This window comes from Phacochoerus africanus, chromosome 14 (genome assembly GCF_016906955.1).
Source record: "Phacochoerus africanus isolate WHEZ1 chromosome 14, ROS_Pafr_v1, whole genome shotgun sequence".
NCBI lineage: Eukaryota > Metazoa > Chordata > Mammalia > Artiodactyla > Suidae > Phacochoerus > Phacochoerus africanus.
Window position 1 is genome coordinate 20793689 of NC_062557.1, and position 22940 is coordinate 20816628.

The following is a 22940-nucleotide window of genomic DNA, read 5'->3' on the forward strand; positions in this document are numbered from 1 at the left end:
CTTGGCCCAAAAGCGCAGACACGGGCTCCTCCAGTCTAGCGAGTGCTCAGGACTGGTCCACGCGGCCTCACGTGCATATTCATTCACATCATGTTTTTCCTTTCCCAATTCTGCACACACAGCCTCCTACCCTCTTGCAACGCTCCGCCACCCGCCTCCCCTCGGGGTGCCTGGAACCCGCGATGACGCGATCGGCAGGCCTGCCCTTAAAAAGTTCCCGGCCGGGCTCCGCCTAGCCGACATCGGGCTCCACCCTAAGCCTGTCTCAGGCGGCTCCTCCTGGAGCTACGGACTACAATTCCCGCCGTCCCTTGCGCGCGCTCTCCCACCTCTCCCGCGCTCCCCGCCAGCCCCGCCTGTGACTCGGCCAAGAGTGCCTCCCATTGGCTTCGCCGCCCTGTCAGTCACCTGGGTATTGAGGGGCGGGTCGGAGGTGGAGATCCGGATCCGGAGCGGCTGAAAGGCGGAAGTGGAGGCCGGAGCCTGGGACACCGCCGGGGGGAGAGGAGCGGAGCCTGTCCGAGCCCCGGCCTCAAGTAACGCCACCGCTCCGGAGCCACCGTGAGTGTGCCTGTCCGGGGACCCAGTGTCTCGCTCGCGTTGAAACCTCTCCGGGGCAGCCCCTCCTCCCGCCCGGCCCCGGCTTGGGGGGATACTGACCCCTCCCCCGACCCGTAGCCCCCTCTTAAGGGGCTCCCCAGGCGTCGAGCCAGAGCGGGGGCCGGGGGGGCTATTCTTTCCTTCCCTTACTTGCCCTTCGTAACCCTTGGGAAACCCCTGTGGCTCTCCTCTGGCCTGTCCAGCCCGGTGGTGGGAGGGAGAGACCCTAAGTTTCGCTCCCTCTCCTCCTAGAATTGGAGGAATCTTTGTCAGGTGTGAAGGAGCCTGTCCGCCTTCTCTTTTAGAGGTAGCCAGAAGTGTTGTCTGTCGCTGTTTTCCTTTACCCCGTCCCACAAAAACTGTTGTTCCTCCAGCCCTAGAGGAATTTTATCTTGATATCCTGAGGCTGGGGCGGGGTGTGTGGGGGGTGGTCCTGGGTGAGACCGCTCCCACAACTCCTTACTTCCTCTCTTTCCTCAAGCCAGACAGCCACCCAGGATCCTAGCAGAGTTGAAAGTCAGGGTCACTCTTTAGGAATGCCTTGTCTTCTCCTCGGCTTGCTCCCCTCTGCCCCAGCCCCGTCCTCTGGTTATGGTGTTCTCTGGTTGTGTCGTTCCCTGAGTGTATCGCTCTTCCTGCCTCTGAACAATTTAGCTGAGGTTTGCTCAATCCTAGCTACAGATCACACAGATCAGAGTGGATCTGCCCATTCATTATCATCTCTCTCCCCTTCTCCTCCCCCCTTGCTGGAGTCTCAACCGGGTCCTCCCAGAGCACGCGAGTGGTTCCAAGCTACCTCAGAGGGACTGCTCGTCCTGGGACTGGTGTCCGTTGGTCTTTAGAGAGGAGGAAAAAGACCAAAAAAAGGAGTCTGGAATTGAGGAGTGCTAGGCTCTTTCCCACTGCTAAACACACACTCACCTCCCTGATCAACAGGTCATGCCACTTCTAGTCCTAGGGTCTATTTCCATTCCTTTCTGGGCTTGATCAACTCAGTTGTAGATTGCAGAGGATTAGGTGGAGATCACAGTGGCACCTCTGGGTTCTTCATGTGCTAATTTTTAGTGTAACCCAAGGAATTCCCACACCCGAAAGTGCTGATTCTCCCCAGCTTTTCCTAGAGACAGCTGGTTCTGACATCTGATCCTTGTCCATTGCTTGAAACTTAGGTGTGTGAAATGGCTGCTGTCTCAGACCAGGCTGGGAGGTTCTTTGTTATGTGGCCAAAGTACAGGCCTGAGACTGTACCTTAATGAGAGCAGCCTGACTCTGAGGCCATGACTGACCCTTGCTATCTACAGTGGAGGAAGGGAGGGAAGGCCACGCAGTCTTTGGGAATTTCGGTACCTCTTCAGTATTCTGGGCCACCTTTACTGCCCTGAGATGGCAAGGTCTGAGGTGGTTTTGCCTTGAGATCTTTCGGACCACTTCTGGACAGTCATCACCAGTGTCTTCTACAGACTTTTGAGCTAAGCCTGGGACGCACTTACTCTGTATGGAATAACCAAAAAACCTGCCTTGTTAGGGTCCACAGTCGGATCACAAGCTCTCTGTCTGTGGACTTCTGTAGAGGGTTGGTAGAGACTTCTGCGGTCAGCCTGGTTTCTCTAATCTGGTCAGCTTGTGCCTCAAGGGGCAGGGCCTGAGAGGCCAGCTGCTCACCGGCCATTGGTCTCGACTAGACATACCTCCTCGGCAGTAGGCTGTATTTCTGGATCTCTCTGGGAGACCCAGGGTGAGGCTGGCCAGCCTTTGGAGGCGACTGCTTTGTCTGGATGTGGGCTCCCAGCTCTGATTCTGAAGTAGGCTTTTGAAGGAGACGCTCTCCCTTTCAGAGAGACAGGAAGACACCAGTGCCCTGGGTGGTTAGGCAGCCACTTTAGGCACCCAGAGAGTATAGAGGCCAAGCAGAGATCTGACACTGCTTGGCAGCAAGGGGCAGAGCGCCCTCCCCCTCCCCTCCCATGCCCTTCCTCTCTTTTGCCTCTTAGAACCAGTGGGCCTTTTTCTGCCTTTATGCTATAGAAAGGTGGTAACAGCTAATTTTTATGTCATTTTAAAGTTGCCAAGTTCTTTTCACACATGTTCCTTACAAGAGTCCGGGGAAATAGTGGGAGTTGTCTCCACTTTAGAGATGATGCTGAAGGCATTGACGTAGCTTGATTTAAATCACACAGTTAGAAAATGATAGAGCCGGGGCTTGGCATTTGGAATTAGATGTGCCTCATCTTCCCTTATAGCAGGCCCTCCTTTGGTCTCTGTGGAACGAATGCAGGTGAGCAAGCAGCAGCCCAGGTGCAGACTCTTTAGCGTTCCTCGTCATTGGTGCCCCTCTGGTTCGGTTTTCTTCCCCACCCCAGCCCCATCCTCCTTCCTCCACTGCCTCTGGGGCCACAGCAGTTAGGAGGCGCAGGTCAGTACTCTTCAGGGCCTAAGCGTTTGCTAACATTTGCGTGACATTAATTTCTTGGGAACCTGAAAGTTGTGATGTCTAGAAAATGAAAGTAAAAGTGAGTGGACTCAGGGGTCCCTCTGGGCAGGGGGAAGGGGCAGAGAACTGGCAGAGCTGGCCTCTGCTTAGCCCCTGACTCCCCCCCACCCCCCACTCTCCCCCACCCCCATGCTGCCTCCTGTTTGCCTGGGAAGAGTGTGGCTCTCCACCCAGGACCCCTTTCACTAGAACTTGCAGGGAAACACAGAGCAGGGGCGGGAATTTAAATTCAGCCCCACCAAGCAAGTACTTCTTGGATCCTTTTTCCTCTGACCCCTGCCTGGTGGACAGAGAGGTGATGTGGTGGGGTGAAAGGCTCGAGAGGCTTTCCAGTCAGCCAGGCCTGAGCTGTCATCTGGACTCTGTCATTTACCAGTTGCCTGGCCTTGGGCTTGTTGCTTGACTTCTCTGAGCCTCTCTTTTTTCCAGTAAAGTGGGGGTGCAGGATCTCTTGCTGAATTAGAAGCAAAGGGCAAGGACACAGTCCATTCCCAGGCCCGGGGTAGATGGGTATTGGCAAGGTTGGTGGGGTTTTGAAGATACATCGTAATTCGTCCCTAGGATTCTGATTCACCGTTTCTGCCAGTTTTCACTGTGGTGCTTGGTGGTTTGCTGCATGGTTCCCATGTAGTTTTGTTTCAGAGATGGTAAACAGAATTGTTGTGGGTTGTAGTCCCATGTTACAGGAAGAACACTAAGGCCAGGACTGTGCTCCTCCTGCTGGGGTTCTTGGAGCCACAGATGCGGTCAGGTCTTTGCCTCTTCTAGACACTTCAGTCTTACCCAGTATTAAACATTTTTATACTAAAACAATCCTGGATCTATTATAGATTGGGATGCGAAGTTTGCATGAATTTAAGCTAACGCAGAAAACCTGAGGACAATATTTTGGTTGCAGCAGGTTGCTTTAGGTTCAATTCCCAGATTCCAGGGGTTTTGCATTTTCTCCCCCCTGACTTGAGTCAGGGCTGCTTCTGAGAAGCCCTGATTCAGGTAGAATTTGTAAACTAGATGTCCCTCAATCCAGGCAATAATGCTTTCAAGAGCCTTGGCAGAGAATTGGAATATTTCTTTTTTCTTTTCTTTTTTTTTTTTTTGTCTTTTTGCCTTTTTCTAGGGCTGCTTCCCACGGCATATGGAGGTTCCCAGGCTCGGGGTCTAATCGGAGCTGTAGCCACCGGCCTACACCAGAGCTCACGGCAACGCCGGATCCTTAACCCACTGAGCAAGGCCAGGGACCGAACCCGCAACCTCATGGTTGCTAGTCAGATTCGTTAACCACTGAGCCACGACGGGAACTCCAAGAATTGGACTATTTCTTAAGGAGTCCTCTGCATGAATAGGTTGGTATTATAAAAGATTAAATGTCCTGTCTGCTATACATGAGGACAATAATACAGATAAAAGCTAAACTTTTTGACGTTTGCTTACTGAGTGCCAGGCCCTCTCTTTTAATCCTCACAGCAGCCCCAGGAGGAAGGTACTGCACTCAATCCCCAGGTTATGGCGGGGACTCCATACTGAGTGGCAGAATGGGGGTGGCGGGGGCACACATCCCTCCTCACACTGTCTCTGGGCTGACTGTGTGCCCTTCCCTTTGCCTGGAAGGTTCTTCTCGCCCTCACCTGCCAGGGAGTGGCATCTCCCAACTTTTTCTCAAAGCGCCATTGGAACAACACTTCCTCTGTGAAGCCTTTCCTCCCCCCAGGAAGCCAAGGGCTTCTCTCTTCCCTGCGCTGCTTTCCGCTCACTGCTCCTTGTCGCCTCCTTGTCTAGCGTACGAGCCCAGTGGGGGCACAGATCAGGTCCTCTTTTATCTCCGCATGCAGCACCCCCCCATGGCACCCAGCATCGTAGACCCCCCCGCCTCTGTGTGGTCAAAGGAAAGGGCAGACATTCAGACCTGCTTTTGAAGCAGATGCCAGCCTGTTTTTCTCTAACACACACACAGTGCAGATGTAGTGAACCTGGGATTCACATCTGATCGCAGAGCCTGGGCCACTCCTTTGTCCAGCCTACGCAGAGTTGCTCGTAGATAAGAGAGCAGAGAGATCAACAGGATGAATGTTACAGTGCAGATGAGAGAGGGGCAGGGACAGGTCACCAACTAAACTTGCTAAGGCTAGAGCCCTCCAGATCGCCACGTCCAGCGCAGGGTGTCATCGGCAAGGGTGGGCATGGTTTTAGCCGGCCACAGCCTGTGGACCACTTTGCAGCGCACATGTCCCTGGTCGCTGTGCCTGTGTTGCGCTGTGGTGAGGCAGCACCGACCCCGGGCCGGGACTCGGCAAGGGTCAGTGGACGTGAATTCAGCTCTGGTCCCTGGGTTCGCCTTTGCACATCTGCACGAGGCTCAGTCTTCAGTAAGGGTGGGCTGAGGAAAGCAGTGCCAACAGAAAACTTGCCGGGGTAGTGGAGGGTTATCACCGCCTGCCCCCATGCCCAGATTGCACTGTGAGTGACATCTTACCTTTGTACATTTGTCCGCATTGACGAACCGACTATGGTACATTATCATTAACGAAAGTCTATACTGTATTCACATTGCCTTAGTTTTTATCTAGTGTCCTTTTTCTGTTCCAGGATCCCATCCAGGACACGACAGCTAAATGTAACGCAGTGTCTGGGCTGTGACGGTTTCTTAGACTTTCCTTTTTTTTGAAGACCTTGACAATTCTGAGGAATATTGGTCAGATAGTTTAGAGCCTGTCTTTCGATTGGGATTTGTCTGACATGTTTCTCGTGATTACACTGGGGCTCTGGGTTTGGGGGTGCAAGACCACAGAGGTGAAGGGCCATTCTCATTATCATGTCAAGGCTCCCGCTTTTCATGCTGTCCGCCTTGAAAGGCGGTCCCCCTTTGTAGCCCACACTTAGGAGTGGGGAGTTATGCTCCTCCCCTCGAGGGCAGAGGACCTACCTGAATCGTTTGGAATTTTTGGTACACAAAGGGTATGTCTATTCTCTTCCATTTCTTTATTCAATTATTTGTATCAGTGTGAACTCATGGGCACTGATTTTACACTTTAATTTATAGTCCAATACTGCTTTATTTTATTACTCAGATTGTTCCAGCTTTGGTCATTGGGAGCTCTTTCAGCTTCCTTTGCCCTACCCCATCATTTCGGAGGTTTTTAGTTTGGGGGGGGTTTGTTTTGGCCACCCCATGGCATATGGAGATCCTGGGCCAGGGATCAGATCGGAGCCACAGTTGTGATCTAAGGTGCAACTGTGGCAACACTGAATCCTTAACCCACTGTGCCAGGCTGGGGATCAAACCTGCGTCCCAGGGCTCCAGAGATGCCACCTCCACCAATCCTGTCACACCACAGCAGGAACTCCTGGGGGTTTTTAGTTTTCATTGTTGTTAGCACTTGCTTACTTTTTGGTACTACAGAATGCTCCAGGCTTACCTCGTATATTTCTTGCCTGCTCCTAAAATCTGCTGGCTCTCCAGGGCTCCTCCCTTTTCAGCAAATGCTTCCTCTCAAGTTTGTTGGTGTGGAGTTCTGTGGTTGGGCCCAGGTCATTTCTTCTCTTGATGGTTAATCACAGTCACTGAAGCCTCCAGAAGTAGGAGAGGTGGAGCCTCAGCTGGGAGATGTGCCCTGGGAGAATCCTGGGCACTGACCCCAGCAGCAGGCTGTTGCTTCTCCATGCTTCTCCCACCCCCGCCTGCTGCTGTCTGACCAAATCAAAAATGGTCGGACTTGGTATTTACTCTGCAGTTTACTCTCCAGTTGTGAAGCTGAGGTACATGATCGTTCTGCATTTCAGGTGCTAAGTTCTGCAGCCAGACCTTCCAGGACTCCGGGTCTGGTAGGCGAGCGCATGGGGTCTGGGCCAGTGTTCTTTTGCTGCCCATGAGAAATGGACCTCCTCTTTGGGAGGCTTTGTGCAGGGTTTGTGGCTCCAGGCGGGCTCAAGGCAGGCTGTCACTTTGAGCTGTGATCCTGAATCATTGAATAGCTTAAATCCTTCCGTTGTACTGTCATCCCCCTGAAGATGTGTAACCTGAGCCCGCCTGGAAACACTAACTTGGGATCTTAGCAGGAGTTGGTTTACAAGCCTCTTGCCTTCTATTCATAGCTCCGTGTGTGTCCCCTTCAGGTGGCTCTGTCAGAAGCATCCCAGGCGTGGGGGAGGCGTGGGTGGCCTCCCTAACCCTGGCTGCTCTCCTAGTCATCACGTTGCTCTCTGAGCGGCTCCGAAGGCCGTGGTGATTAATGACACCAATTTCCAAACCTCTAGCATTTGCAGCCTGGTTTTTTAAAAGGAACTCTGGCGTCTTCGTCAGCTGTCCTAGTCCTGTCCCCTCCCCCTCTCCACAACTGAACTGCTTCTTCCCTTTCCTGAAAGAGGCTTTGAGATGGAAGGAACAGCATTTGGGCTTTAAGATGCTTTGTGTTGTGGGGCTTTTTTTTTTTTTTTTTTTTAAGCACTTATGGTTTGCCTAGTTGGGGGGTTTAACTCCACGTGGACTTTTTTGGGTGGTGGCTGTCCTCCCTACCCCATTCTCGTGGCCTTGGAAGCCAGTCCCCAGAGAATACAGGGTTATAGTTGTTGACAGGACACAGGACATCAGCTGTGAGCTGGTCCTTTTTCTAGGGCACTGGTGGAAGTTGTCCTAGTCTGTTTGAGCTGCTGTACCCAAATCCCACAGTCTGGGTGGCCTATAAACAAGGACATTTATTTCTCACCGTCCCAGAGGTTGCAACTCCAAGATCAGGATGCCAGCCTGGCTGGGTTCTGGTGGAGGCCATCTTCCGGCTTGCAGACTGCCAACTTCTTGCTGTGTCCTCACCTGACGGAAGGGAGAAGGGAGCCCCTCTCAGGAGAGCACTCATCCCAGTCGTGAGGGCTCTGCCCTCATGGCCTCATCTCCCAAAGGCCCCACTTCCAAATACCATCACAGTGGGGATTAGGATTTCAACACAGCCTTTTGGGAGAGGGCCACAGACATTCAGACAAGAGCAGCTGTCCTGCTCGGCATCCTCTCCAAACAGAGGCGCCGAAGAGTGGGGTCCGGGGAAGCTGAGCAAAAGCAGCACGTGAATAAATGGTGTCTGAATGTTCATCAAGGCATCCACCTCATAGGGACTTCCTCGCCCCTGAACGTTTACTGAGAGCTTGCTCCAAGCCAGGCCCTCTGTGGAGAGTCGTCTTGCATCCTTTTCCCAGCAGCCCTGGACATGGGTGGTGCTGATCTCTCTATTTTACATGTGAGGAGATGGGTTCCAAGACACGACACACAGTCACCCTAGGAAGTGGTGGCTCCAGGACTTGACGTTTGTCTGACCAGTGCTTGTGCTTTTAATGCCTGTGCAGAAGGAGCCAAAGAGGTCCTGTGTTGGCGGGGAGCGGTGGTCCTATTTGGTCCTCTGCTGGGCTGTGGCTGTTAGGGGGTACGAACTGTGTGGCAGATGCATGTGCCTTGACGCCTTCAACTGCCCCCACTCACTTGCCAAACCTAACTGGGCTGTCCCTGTACTGCAGGCTCGGTTCACCACATTTATGAAGCACTGTGTGTCAGGTTTGATGTTAGGAGCTGTCAAAGGGAAACCCAGAGTCGGCTTTTGGGGATTTTGTAGCATGATCCTTTTCATCTGCAACAGTGCCCTTAGTTTTTTTGGTTTTTTGTTTTTTTTTTTTTTGTCTTTTTGCTATTTCTTGGGCCGCCCCTACAGCATATGGAGGTTCCCAGGCTAGGGTTCTAATCGGAGCTGTAGCCACCGGCCTACGCCAGAGCCACAGCAACGCGGGATCCGAGCCGCATCTGCAACCTACACCACAGCTCACGGCAACGCCAGATCGTTAACCCACTGAGCAAGGGCAGGGACCGAACCCGCAACCTCATGGTTCCTAGTCGGATTCGTTAACCACTGCGCCACGACGGGAACTCCTGCCCTTAGTTTCTTGCACTTTCTCACTCCTAACCATCAAGCCCCCAAACCTTCCAACCTCTTGCCACCTACGACAGTCATGAAAAGTTGGGGCCGTGAAGTAAAAGTGTGATCCATTCATTGCAACCTGTTGAGACCCAGTCTTTGCCGGATTTCTTCCCTTGGTGCCCTTGTACATCTTGTTCAGTGAAAATTAAGAGCGAAAAAGTCAGCCTAAAATAGTGTTCTTTGGCACCCAGCTCCTGAGAGCAACCATCATCCCTCAGATCCCACAGTGGGAACTTTGACCTTGATTCTTGTTAGTTGGGCAGCCTCTGAGCAGAGCGTGTGTGTGGTGTCTGAGCAGGAGGAATTTGGTTTTCTAGATCTGATACCTGATTCGCTTTTCCCTTGCTCTCCTCTGAAACATGACCTCTGCCCTCTGTTCTCTGTTTAGGAGCTGAGGGCTAAACAAAGAGGGCAGTGACTTAAACTGGCTTGCTTGCTTGCTTCCTTTTTTTTGGTAAAGACAGGAAAGGTTTGTGAGAGGTGTCAGTTGTTGGGCTGAGTCGCTCGCTGAACAGGTGCCGCCGGTGACCCTGACTTGCAGTAGTGCTTCTTGGAGTCTTTGTGGGCCTGGGGCAGCCGCAGAAGCGGCAGCTGTGCTGGCCAGTGCTCCTGGCCCCTGCAGAGCCCTTCCCAAGTCAGAGGGCAGGATGGGCCCTGCATGGTTGAGATCCTAGTTAGAGCTAAGCAAATAGCAACTGCACGAGCAGATCAGACACAGAGTAATTGTGAGGCTTGTGGGTCAGACAAGGGAAGCCGAGCCTTGGTTGGCTCTCTTTTTTGCATTCCACCTGGCCCTGGCAGGTGAAGGTGCTGGGGGGTGGAGGGTGGCATAAGCCACCACAATGCCTTGACCCCATCCCCTCCAGTCCACAAATACATGTGTGGATTTGTGCCACAGAAAGTGCCAGACTTCAAATTGGGCTTTTGCTGCAGGCTTCTTAGGGAGCCGTCCTAGGTGGGGCCGGAGAGCCTGCAGCAGACTTGCTGGCTGAGGTATGCCAAGTGGCCTGCACAGGCCCTGTTAGGGCGACAGTCTCTTAGGAATGCCAGTGGTAGGGCCAGGGGCCCCTGGTGCCTCCTAGAATCAGTAGGCAGGTCGGCCTCGCCTGGTGCGGCTGCAGGCAGACCCCTGTCTGTCTGTCTGGCCTTCCTCACGACCCTGCCACCCGAACGCCTGGCTCGTCTGTGGCCAGCAAGGCCAGTGAATGATCTTAGAGCTGCCCCCTGGATCCCGGGGCCCTTGCACAGACGGGGTGTGGGCGGCCACACCGGCCAGGCTGTGTCAGCAGATCCCTGTAGATAACCACTGCCTCCCCCCAGCCTTCCTCCCTGTGGGCACAGGAAGAGAGGGCCTGGAGGTTTCCATCCTCGGCCTGAAAGTTAGCGCTGACTCTGCTTCTCCGCCTCTCCGGGAGCCCATCTGTTGTGGAGAGTTGAGAAAGCAGCCTGGAGATCGGGGAGTGAGTTCTTGGTGCTCTTGCTGGGGCCTGGGGGCCTGTCCCTCCAGGGTGGCTTCCACCCTCCTCCGCCTGGCCTCTGTGCCGACGACCCAGCAGGCCTTCCCAACAAGGGAAAGGGCTGCCGCCGGCCCAGCTGCGCTCTGTCCTGGCTGCTCCTGGCCCGGCTCCAGGTCCAGCTGGGACAGCGGGGAAGGACCACTCACTCCGTCACGTGTGGCCGGGGTTTAAGCCGCCGGGGCCAGCTTTAAGCCTCTTGGTGGCCTGCACAGCGGCCCCTTGGGCAGGCGTTGGTGGACTTGGTGGACTTGATCTTCACAGGCCTCACTGTGGGGAGGAGTCTAGACATGCAGCCCCAGAAGAACTGAAGGAGGAGTGAAATGAAACTGCTTCCTGTTGGGGGGGGGTCGGGTGGGCTGGGGCAGATGCAAGGGCCTATCCAGCGGTAGGGGACCCAGCCTACCCTGAGCCCCGCTCTGGGCTGGTTTCCCTCCCTTCCCCCTGGAAAGGGAGCCATCTGGCTGTGGCTGTGTAAAGGCAGCAACCGCCCCCCCACTGCCATCTCCACCACGCCCCCTCCTTACTGGTGGGATGAATAAGTCCCTGGCCCGACACCCCATCCGCTTTCTCCCCACATTTCAACCTGCGCTTTTAAGCTGCTGGCTTCCAGGCCCCGGCTTCCTCTGTTACACTCCCAGGGCGACACAGGCCATCTGCGCGGCAGTTCCATAGTCCTGGTCACACGGGAAGACACCCGTCTCTTTGATTCCCCTAAACCTTTTTCCCCCTGCAGACACTCTCCGGACTGGTTGGGGAGCACAGAGCACCAACCAACCTAACTTCTCTCTCCCCACTGAAAAGACAGAAGTATCAGCCTCTTTCTCTCTCTCTCTCTCTCTCTTTTTTTTTTTTTTTCCATTTTTGGCCGCCCCGAGGCATATAGAGCTCCTGGGTCAGGGATCAGATCTGAGCCGCAGTCATGACTGAAGCCACAGCTGTGGCAATGCTAGATCCCCAACCCGCTGTACTGGGCAGGGGATCGAACCTGAGTCCCAGCACTCCCAAGATGCCACTGATCCTGTTGCGGCACAGCAGGAGCACTCAGCTTCTCTTTTTAGCTTTAGACAATTTTAAAATTCTTTAGCCCACAGTTAAGTACAAACAGTAAATATATATATTTGGGGGGGTTCCATCTACATCATGCAGAAGTTCCCAGGCCACAGCAGTGGCCTGGGATGGAACCCGCACCACAGCAGTGACAACATCGGATCCTTAACCCTCTAGGCCACCAGGGAACTCGCAATAAATATATTCGTAATATTTATGCAGCAAGCACATTTGTGCTGAATCCTGCTATCTTGCCCCTTATTTGTTTGGGTGTCATTGTCCTTTCTTGGTCTTCTAATTCAGGCATCATCTTTTTGGTTGTCTTTACTCTGAATTTTTTTATACCAAGGCAGAAAATATTTTATATACAATGGAGCTAGATTGGTATCATATCATTTCCAAGCTTTAATTTTTCATTGCTCTGTGCAAAATTCTATACCAGTAGCATTTTAAACCTTTTCGTTGCCATATAACTTATAGTGAAGCTTACATGTCTTAAGTGCATTTTTACCTTTGTAGCTATCCATGTATCTACTGTCCGAATCAAAATACACAACTTTTCCATCCAGCGGCGTGTTTTTTTTTTTTTAATTTGATACAAATGCCTTTTTTCCAGTTAAAAGCCATATTTTATTAAAGCATACAGGGAGGGTGGTGGTGCAATGATTCTTATCAGACGTAATGACATTATTAATATTCCGGGTTTTCTGTCTCTGCTGGGGCACCCTTGCTGGAGGGAGTTCTAAGTCCTGGGCTCAGGCTTTGCCACCACCTGGCCGTGACCATGCGCAGGTCACCTCCCCTCACCGTCATCTCCTCTGCAATTGTGAAGAGGAGTTTGGCGCTTTGACACCCAGTGAGTCGAAGGTAGTTAATTCGGCTCGAGTGTAATAACCCTGACGTTCAGTAGATCCTCACCTACAGGAAGATACTGTGCCGTGCATTTTACCTTTACAGCAGCCCCGTGTGATTGGTATCAAGTGGTACCATTTTATAGATAAGGGGCTGAAGCTGACAGCCGTCAGTTGTCTGCCGTGGCCAAGGTCACTCGGCTAATAAACGGTGGAGCCAGGCTTTAACAAAACCCAGTTCGGCCTCCCAAGTCCTGAGCTGCTAGCTGTGCTGGGGAAGGGTGTGGGTACCTCGTGTGGCTCTAGGTTGTGTTGCTTCAGATCTTCTTTTCCTCTGGGTCTGCAGCCAGCTGGAGGCCTGGGTAGTCCCGCTGTGAGTCTGCCCTCTGGTCCCAGGTGCCACGAGTGGTGGTTTTCCCCTTTGAGGATGAGCTGTGTTCTTAAGTCTCTGAGTAAGTCATCGCCCCCGCTGATCTGAGCGTTTTAATGCCTTCTACCTTACCTTTGAACCTAAATGCCTCTCCTGTGTCCCCCTCTTCTCTCCATTTAACTCTCTTTAAGCGAGCAAGTTGCTCCTGCAGTCCTCTTGCTCAACTCTCAGGGTGCCATATATTCAGGAATGCTTTTATCCAGGGTAAAGTGTAGCTTGAAGAGTCACCACCTCCAGGGGCCCTGGGCGGGGTCACAGGGTTCTCCGCACCCCCCTCTCCCCGCCCCGTTCTCCCCCCCCCCCAAGCTAACCTTGAGTGAGCGAGTGAGTCTAGAGTCTCACCGCGGCCTCTGGCCAACACAAAATCTGGTTGGTTTCCCTAATCTGCCCACTATCCAAGCTGTGCTGGGACTGTTGGCTAGAGGAAGTCTCTGAAGCAAACAGGAAGCGTGAGAGACACCCATCAGCTGGAATTGCTCACTCTTTACCAGGAAGGACAAAGGATGTGAAGTCGGTGACTTCATGGATTAGAAAAAGGTGAAAACCTCCAGCTGAGGCTGGGGGAAGGGGACATTCCAGTGGCCTCTGGTGTCTTGGAGAAGGCTCCAGGTGTTGAGTAAGGCCAGGAACCAGTTCCCACCCCCACGCTGGCCCACCTTGTGTTGTCTGTCCGAGTGCCCATCTGGGGGGGGGGTGCCTTTCTGTCTCGCTTTCCTCCCTCCTTCCTGTGTCACCTGCAGCTCTTGTGCTTAAGTCGGCTGCCTCAGATCACTTGGGGAACTTATTTTAAAAACATTCATTTCTGGACGCGACCTCTTAGAGAGTCAGGAGTCCGTGGGTCAAGCTTATTTTCTAAATGCCCCAGGTGACTCCTGTCCAGAGCGAGGAAGAGCAGCCTCTTGCTCTTTCTCCCTCTCTTCCGCCTTGGCCCACAACGGGCTGCGCATGTGCCCGTTATGCCTGTTCACGGGCCGGAGTGTTTAGGAGCCCGGGTCCCTTCTGCCTTTCCCTGTGCCCTGTGGGGAAGGGCGTGGGTTGCCCCTGTCTTTCCTTTCTCTTGCGTTTCCCTGAAGACATGAGGTTGGGAGAGATGCTTGTTCTCTTGGCCTCTGAACAAACCAAGGTTCTGATTTGGAGCAAGGGGGAGGGGGTCACGGCAAAGAGGGGCCCTCGCTGTTGGGGGCTGAAGCTCTGCCCATGTCAGCAGCTTCAGGGAAATATCCAGGAGGAAATTCATCCCACTCGTGTGTTTTTCATGGTGCTGGAGAAACTGGTTTAAAATTTTTTTTCCTTTGGCCTATTCTTTATCTTAGAAGAAATTTTGACCACAACTTTAGCTCTTAAAGAGAATTGGATTTTTGTCTGAAAGGGTCATCGTTCCATCACTCGACTGCACCCATGGTGGGTAATTCAAGCTGCTGGTTCAGGAGGCAAGATTCCCGCAGTGGAATTCCCTCCCTTAGACAGCCGGCCAGCTCCGTGAATTCATCTTTACCTGCCAGGGCGGGCGCGGGGGTATGTTTCTGATTTCCCAGGTTTGGGAGAGGAGGACATAAAGCTTCCTGAGGCTCTGGGTGTGACCTGCCTTAGACACCCTCATCTCCCCGTGCCCTTCATGGCAAAAATCAACTTCCTCCCAGCTTTATTGCCTGGGAAGGATCAGGACCTCTGCTCATGTGATCACCAAGTGGGGCCAGGAAAACCACGAGGCAACAGGCCATTAAAAGAAAAATGCTGTGTGTGCCTGCTCAGGTGTCTCTGGAAGGCAGGACCAGCATCCAGGCAGAACATGTCCCCAGCCAGTTTGGGCCGGGCGAGCACCTGCAGTGCTTTTAAAAAATGCAGTCATCAGGCCCTTCTCCAAACCTTTGTCGGAAGTTCCAGGGGCTGCCCAGGTGATTTTGCTGTGCAGACAGGGTGGAGAACTACTGCATAAAAGTTATTTGTCTCCCCTTCTGGCTTGTTTCAAGATTCCGTCTGGGCAAGTTTGGAAACCCACTGGTTTGCTAGGGACAGGACTTAGATGTTACCTCTATTTTTCTTGGCTTGTGGGTGTTGGTTACTTCCCACCCCCATAGCCCTCAGCCCCAGTTACTGTGGTTTTCCTGGAATCAGGGTCTGTCTGCATCTTCTCTTCCCCTCTTCCTGCTCATTCATACCTCCTTCTCTAGAGCCCTGGCCGCACTCTGCGGCCCAGCCAAGATTGTATGTCATGTGGATTCGTGGTGATAACCAACCTGTAATTCCATTGTGGTTTCCCTCTGTCGCTTTCGCCTGGGCTGGTCCTGGGCGGCTCCTCCCACTGGCGGGAGTTTGTAGGGACTGTGAGATCACTGCGACTGAGAGCCAGCCCTTGCTGGGCCCACAGAGCCACTGCCACAAAAAGAGAGTCTCATTCACCCAGTGGCCCGAAACCAAACAGAGTGTGGGCGTGGTCGCCACAGTTCTTCTCCCAGCAGGGAGACTGGCAGGTGTCCAGGCTGTCAGCGTGTGCTGGGCAGCCTTGAGCAGGGCATTTAACACCTGAGCGGCAGGCCATTTATCTGGAAAATGGGAGACGGTTTTACAGCTTACCAGACATAATGGTTGTACAGTTGTTCAGTAAATGTTAGAGGTCTCTGGAAATCATTTCGTTTGCTGAGCGCTCTCTGAGTTCCCTGTCTGTCTGCAGCACTGAGAGGAAGGTGGCAAAGAAGCCAAAAGCATAGGCCCCACCTCAGGGGCCGTCTTGTAGAGTCCTGCCAACATCATTGATTGGGGTGAAAAGAGAAAGCATCTTAAACTATAACATATTTCAAAATTGGCATTTTTTGGTCACTAATCGAGATCCCCCGCATACTTCCTTCCTTGTACTCTTGGGGAGGAGGTGGCCCCCACTTGAAACCTCTTTTCCTTTGGTGCCGTCCAGAAAGGAAACTGTTGTTCCTGGTTAGTGAATCACCCTTCCTGAAGCTCACTTTTTAAACGAGTTGCTGGGAGAACTTGGACGTGAAGAAACGATTTGAGGTTGCACAAAGCAGGCCCTTTGTGTGTCTGCTTCTTGCATGAGCACAGACCATGGCCTCCCACAAAACCCTCCTCATTCATCCCCCAGCCCACCCCCGTCCTTTGACTGTCAGGGAACGTGCTCCCCGCGCTCAGGGGGCAGGTCGGGGCTGTCCTGCGACGCTTGCTGCAAACACCCTTCCTGCACAGACTCTGTTCTGCGAAGGGCCATCCCATCAAAACCTTTTCTTACCAACTTCATTCAAACACTGCATAGAGTGTTTAGCACATGACACCTGCTCACAGTGCCTGTTGGTCAGACATGCTGTGTGTGTGGTCTGATACCTTTTAGTATAAGTTGTCTAGAGGCTTCTGGAAATAGGCTCCTCATCCTTCTTTGCAGTTCCAAAACTTAAAAAGAAAAATTGCCCCTCCAAAGCTATCACTGACTGAGATGTGGGGGCTGGGGCCCCAGCTGCCCCGGAGCCGGGGGGTGGGGGGGGGACAGGTCTTGTACCCACGTTTGTCTCCACCCTCCCCAGGCTCCCCCTTTTCTCCCCTCGGCATCACCCTCTCCCTCTGCCAGCGGAGAATGGAACTGAGGTCTATTTAAACGGGAAAATTGGCAGCTGTTCTGCCTGCCGGCAGAGCTCGCTGGCTCTAGTGTGTGTTTGGTCTTGTGTGTGTTCGGTTTTTTAATGTGCGTGAGACTCCTGGCCCCCCATCAGCAGTGAGGAAACTAGGGGAAGAGGCTCAAGATGAGGGAGTGAAATGCGGCTTTGATTCTAGCGCACAGACTGAGAAAGTCGGTCTGTCCTTCTGGAGAGGGCATGACAAAACGGCTCTTTGGATCACAACTTGCACCTGGCCCGGCCCTGGTCCCTGAGCGCCCACAAGGCTGGCCAAGCACCTTGTCTGAGGAGCCGGCCGCCAGGACGCCCTGTTCCCCAGTTGGCCTCACCACCCACCCTGGCTCTGCCCAGAGGCAGGCTGTGATCTCAGCTACCAGACCACAAGTCCATTCATTGTGCATTGAGCTAGATCCTCATGTCTTCCAAGCCACTTTTTGGTACCCCCGGTGCCTGTTGACTTAACTGTCACCAGGCCGGCATATGCCCGTTCCTCTCCTGTGTGTGCATGTTTGTGTGTGAATGTACATATTTGGTGTTGGGAAGTCAGTGTTGGCTCAGAACTGTGAGCCTGAAGTTGGGACACTGCTTTTCTCTTTACCGTCGGGTGGTTGTCGGGCGGAGACACGGAGTACAGCCTAGTTAGGGCTCACGGTCTAACTTCTGGGGGTGGGCTGCAGGGACTTGCCGGGAGGGGACGCAGCCAGCCAGGTCCTCGGGGCGGCAGAGGGAGGGACCTGGGCTTTGAGAGGGGCTCTTGTGTGACAGTCTTCGGGCTAACCCACCACTTCTGATTTCTCCCTTGCAGTGGGAGGCCCCCCTCCCCACGAAGTGCCTCTTTTTTTTGCGTAGCGCCGACCCCACCCCCACTCTCACTGGTACCATTTCGGCGGGACGGGCCATGGCGGGTCGGGGAGGTGCAGCGCGACCCAACGGACCAGCTGCTGGGAACAAGATCTGTCAGTTTAAGTTGGTCCTGCTGGGGGAGTCTGCGGTGGGCAAATCCAGCCTCGTCCTCCGCTTCGTCAAGGGACAATTCCACGAGTACCAGGAGAGCACAATTGGAGGTGAGTGGGCCCAAGGGAGCTGGGGTGGCCTTAGGGAAGCTGAAGAAATGCCTTGGCAATGAGGAGAAGGGAAGCTGACTGCCCACAGACGAAGCACTCCCGGAGGGGTCGGGGGGTGGGGGGCAGCCTTTCACCATACCTGGACCCTCGAATCAAATCTAGCAGCTGCTCTGTGTGCCAGACTCCCGGCAAGTATCTAGTAAGAATTAGCTACATTGAAACCTGCCTTCGTCTTCTGGCTCCACCTCTTGATTTATTTGTGTGGCTCCAGGTACACCCTTCCACTGACCTGGGCCGGGAGAGGCTGGGCCTGGCTCTCGGGGGTTCTTAGCGCAGCCAGGCAGTGAGTGCATCGGCCGGCCTGCCCCACTTCCCAGAATGGGGAAATGGCCTCGAGAGTGGGCTGGTGTTGCTGACTGACCTTGGCCCTTTCTAGCCCTCGGAGCCCGTCCTTGATCTCCCAGTGGTCAGCATTTAGGGTCTGGAGCCAGCCTCCTGCCTCAGTGGCCAGGACAAAGCCCGAGGACTGGGCCTGACCTTGGGCTTGAGTCATCCTTTCTCTACTCTCTTGGTTGGTAGGAGGTTTCCAGGCAGCTGGAAACAAAATGGGCTGCGTCAGCAGTCTTCTGCTGCCTCCTCAGCACTCGTGTCAGGAGCTGGAGGGGGGAAGTGAGGCGGGGCCCCAGGCCCCTCAGGGAGGCGGGGGCAGGGCGGACCAGGAGAGCCGAGCTGGCCGGGATCCTCTGCTGGGACTCCCACCTGCCGCTCCTGCGCTGAGCGAGCCTCCTCCTCCTCTGAAGGGCGTGCTCAAGGGCCACATGTTCCCCTGCCTCCTCAGGCCAAGGATAGGGTCACTGTGTTCCCTGAAGGTCAAGCTAGCCGGGAATGGTTTGAGGTCAAAGCTGAGGGTGGCAGCTCGCCAGCGTGCCAGGAGGTGGCAGGGGTGGTGAGGAGCAGTAGACCAGCTTGTACTTCAGGCTTCCCCAGCGTAGCCAAGTGTGGGAGCGTGTCCTCAGGAGACGGAAGGCCAGCGACAGCCCTGGGCTGGAGCAAACGGCCTGGCAAGGTGTCGGTGGTACTGTTGTCTGAGGGGCGGGAGGACACCCTCCCCGACTTTCACCTGTGGAGCCAGGGCTCCCCCAGCCTTCAGAGAGGGCTCCTGAAATGGCTCGAGTACCAGCAGGCTTCCCTCCTCCTCCTGCCTTGCCTGGCATGGGTCTGCAGAGCCTGTGCAACCCCTCGCCCGCTGGACTCATACACAGGAGCACCAGCTCCGCCTGCCATGCTCGGCCAGCTCCTTTGGCCGCCGGGTGAGGGGATTTCAGTGCCCATCTCAGCAGAAGTCTTGGATGGCACAGTGCAGCTATGTGGGCTTCCCAGCTCCTTCCTGCCTGGTAACGTCGCCTTCCCTCTTGCAGCGGCCTTCCTCACACAGACCGTCTGCTTGGACGACACAACAGTCAAGTTTGAGATCTGGGACACAGCTGGACAGGAGCGGTATCACAGCCTGGCCCCCATGTACTACCGGGGCGCCCAGGCTGCCATCGTGGTCTATGACATCACCAACACAGTAAAGACTTCCCCTTGCTTCTCCACCCTTTGTTCCTGAGTGGGGCGTGGGCACATTTCCTCTGGTGTTTGGTGGGGGAGGGGCCTCTGGCAGCTCCAGCTTCTCCAGTGAGGGTCCCTGGGCAGAATGCCCGTTCCGTCCCGTTGACACTCTGGCCCTGTCTCCCCAGGACACGTTTGCACGGGCCAAGAACTGGGTGAAGGAGTTACAGAGACAGGCCAGCCCCAACATCGTCATCGCTCTTGCGGGCAACAAGGCGGACCTGGCCAGCAAGAGAGCCGTGGAGTTCCAGGTGGGGGGCGGACTGGACCCAGGGAGGGCGGGCTGGGTCCCCCTCCGCTTCCCCAGGCTGCAGGGGGGTTTACCTGCCGTCCCCTCCCTTGAGCCTAGGCCTAAAGGGATTGTTGTTCGCTGCTCCTCTTTTTGGGCGGTGGAGGATGTGTGCATGTGCATAGTAGGAGCTTCAGCTTATTTTTGTCTATAAACTGACTTTTTAATGAAACTTAGTGAAAAAGACCCTTTTTTTGTAATGTGAAACATGCACATAGGAAATTATAAACAGTACCGGAAGATATACAGGATGAAATTTGGGCCTGACCCTAGAAACTCCGTCTCCCTTCCCCAAAGTTCCCTATAATTTCTTGTCTTTCTGGAAATACGCACATGTGTATGGATCCCTTTCTTTACAAACTGTGTTTATTTTTTACCAGTCCCTACCTAACAGGCTTCTAGTTGGTGGGTAATAGCAGAAGACTGGAAACAGTGCTGCAGTCAGCATCCACATACCTTTATCCAAAAGCACAAGTGGAGGAGTTCCCGTTGTGGCTCGGCAGTAACGAACCCGACTAGTATCCATGAGGATGCGGGTTCAGTCCCTGGCCTCACCCAGTGGGTTAAGGATCCGGCGTTGCCATGACCTGTGGTGTAGGTTCCAGACTCTGCTCGGATCTAGTTGTTGCTGTGGCTGTGGCGTAGGCTGGCAGCTAGAGCTCCGATTTGACCCCTAGCCTGGTAACTTCCATATGCCTTGGGTGCGGCCCTAAAAAGACAAAAAAAAAAAAAAAGTGCAAGTGTATTTGAGGGTAACTTTCTAGAAGTCTTTCCCAGCCTAGTGGTTTTGAAGAGCAAGAAGGCAGAATGGGCCTAGGGAGACCTGAGTCAAACATCTGCCAGTTTGTGTGAGCTGAGAGGTGCTGTAGGTGAAACAGGGAACTCAGAGCAGGAGAGAGAGCCTTGGGCCTGAAAACCCCTGTGTGGTTCTTTTGGATGGAAGGCACTGTAATTGGGGAGGATTTTTATGCTGGGCCTCAGCCCCTGCCAACTGTCAGTGTTTGCCTCCCACCCACTTTCTCACCTCCATCCAAATCAGGAAGCACAAGCCTATGCAGAGGACAACAGTTTGCTGTTCATGGAGACATCGGCAAAGACTGCAATGAATGTGAATGAAATTTTCATGGCCATAGGTAAGATGCCTCCCCCGCCCCCAAGCAGGGTATATTACTTGCCTGCTGTTTTACAGTAGGTCTGTGGGGTCCTACAGATCTGGGGTCTGTTCACCAAGAGATCTTTTTCCATTTTTGATAGTGTGCTGAAGGGGTTTTCTTGTTCGTCTGACGCTCAGATATAGATAGTTCAGGGGGGTGGTGGGTTAAAAAAAAAAAAAAAAGATATAGATAGTTGCCTCCAGAAGTCTCAAGCCTGGGCCAGAGTCTCACCATTTCACTTCCTGACCCTCTACCGAGCGTGCCACCCACCTAAAATTCTACCTCTCCATCCCCAATCCGCTTCTTAGGATTTTTTCCTTTTTTTTTTTTTGCTATTTCTTGGGCCGCTCCCACGGCATATGGAGGTTCCCATGCTAGGGGTCCAATCGGAGCTGTAGCCACTGGCCTACGCCAGAGCCACAGCAACGCAGGATCCGAGCCGCGTCTGCAACCTACACCACAGCTCACGGCAACGCCAGATCGTTAACCCACTGAGCAAGGGCAGGGACCGAACCCGCAACCTCATGGTTCCTAGTTGGATTCGTTAACCACTGCGCCACGACGGGAACTCCAGGATTTTTTCCTTTTTAAGTTCACTTGGCTCTGGAGTCATCCTGTGTGGCCTTGAATCTCTGCCACTTGTTAGCGCTGTGGTCCTGAGCAAGTTTTGTAGCCCCTCTTTGCCTCAGTTTCCTGAAAGACCCAGAGCGTGCCAGGCTTATAGAAGCGAAGCTGCCGGTATATTGGCTATCACGGATTGGGTGGTACCCACGTGGACCTGAGGGAACAGTAGGGTGCCCTTACAGACATGCACCTTCCCCCCTCCTCTCCCATACAGCCAAGAAGCTTCCCAAGAACGAGCCCCAGAATGCAGCTGGTGCTCCGGGCCGGAACCGAGGTGTGGACCTCCAGGAGAACAACCCCGCCAGCCGGAGCCAGTGCTGCAGCAACTGAGCCCCCCCTTGCCTGCCCATTGCCCCCACCTCCTCCGCCTCAACGACCCGACTGGAATCCACTCTAACCAATCGCACTTAACGACTCGGGCCACCATTAGGGGGGGCAGAGGGAGGGGTCCACCGTAATTTCTCCATATCATTTTGATCATAGGCCGGAGTGAGTTATTCCACCTGCACCTTTCTGTACAAATACTAATTCAATTTTAAGTCTTAAGTCACTTTTTTAATATATATGATCTGCTCTTCCCACTTCCTGCCCTTTCTACTGCTCTCCCTCTCTTCCTCTGCCGGTAGTAGCCACGTGCCCCCGTTGCCCCAACCCTAGTGTATGGGGAGGTGGGGGTTGGAGCAGTTCCCCTTCTTTCCCTCTTGCTGATTAGCGGGCTCAGCAGGAGCATCCATATCCTTACTGTGTTTGGAGTGCGCTTGGTTCCGGGTGGCGGGGCAGGCCCTGGGGTTAGGGAAGGGAGGGGCCGCTCTCCCCTCAGCTGGCTGTCATCAGGCTGCGGCGCCCCCTCACCCCCTGACTCACAGCTGGGAGAGAACCCACAGCATTACCACAGCATTATTGTGACAGCCACGAACCCATTGCCCACAGCCCCCTTCCCCCTCGTCCTTGGTCACCCTGACCTCTGGCTCTGAGCCCTGTTCTGACCAAATCACGATGATGAGTATTGGGGGGGGGCGGGTAAGGGGGGGGAGTGGGAGGGGATGGAACCAACTTTTTCTGTATTTTGTATTGTATGTTTTCTTCAACATGTAACCAATCAGTATCTTGTCAATATAGTCAGCCGATCGATCGACCTCCCGCTTGTCTTCCTTGTCTTTCTCTGGCAGAGTTTTATGAGGCCATATCCTTTCTGTCTTACTTGAAGTTAATTTAAAATGAACCTCTAAATCTTATTAAACAAAAGCTTTCTTCTCCTTCTCAAGTGAGGGGATGGTGGTGGTCATGGCAACCAAGAGAAAGAGGCCAGCTGTTAACCAGCTCTGGTGGGGTGGAGGGGGTAAGAGTGAGCTGGGCCTGAGTCGCACCTAGTTTGAAGCTGAGGGTCCTGCATTTCCCTCTTCCCCATCCCCTCCAGATTATACTGGGCCGATGCGCAGTCCGTATTTGGAAACGGTCTCTGAACACCAGAAACACCCTCTCTGGGGTTCTTTGATTCGTCTCTACTAGGCTGGTGAGGGAATGGGCCCCCTCATCTTCTCCCCTGAAGAGGAAGGAACACCAATGACCTCTGGAACCTTGGACTGGTCATATGGCCCAGACGGCAGCCCCACACCAGGTCCACGCTCTCTGATCCCTGGTTTCTCAGGGGCCCTCTGCTGGTTCTGGAATCAGTAATGCTTGGACCTTCTGGC

General features: G+C 53.9%; 1 protein-coding gene across 2 annotated transcripts; it reads left to right on the forward strand.

Moving 5' to 3' along the window:
• Positions 1-431: 431 nt before the first annotated feature.
• On the forward strand, positions 432-22510 carry RAB5C (RAB5C, member RAS oncogene family). Of its 2 annotated transcripts, none has more exons than XM_047756850.1 (6): positions 432-561; positions 17310-17568; positions 18987-19138; positions 19308-19430; positions 20508-20601; positions 21461-22510. In XM_047756850.1, the coding sequence occupies exons 2-6, from the start codon at positions 17403-17405 to the stop codon at positions 21574-21576; spliced, it is 651 nt and encodes a 216-aa protein (XP_047612806.1). In that variant the 5' UTR covers positions 432-561; positions 17310-17402; the 3' UTR covers positions 21577-22510. The 2 variants fall into 2 exon arrangements, with proteins under 2 accessions (XP_047612806.1, XP_047612807.1); XM_047756851.1 differs by having other exon boundaries at positions 435-561; positions 17354-17568.
• The last annotated feature ends 430 nt before the right edge of the window (positions 22511-22940 follow it).

Bases quoted from the DNA above. Each gene is read 5' to 3' on its own strand.
- RAB5C (XM_047756850.1), top strand. From the start codon at position 17,403: ATGGCGGGTCGGGGAGGTGCAGCGCGACCCAACGGACCAGCTGCTGGG. The intron at 17,569-18,986 runs GTGAGTGGGCCC...TCCCTCTTGCAG, and splicing joins CCAGGAGAGCACAATTGGAG to CGGCCTTCCTCACACAGACC. The intron at 19,139-19,307 runs GTAAAGACTTCC...CTGTCTCCCCAG, and splicing joins TCTATGACATCACCAACACA to GACACGTTTGCACGGGCCAA.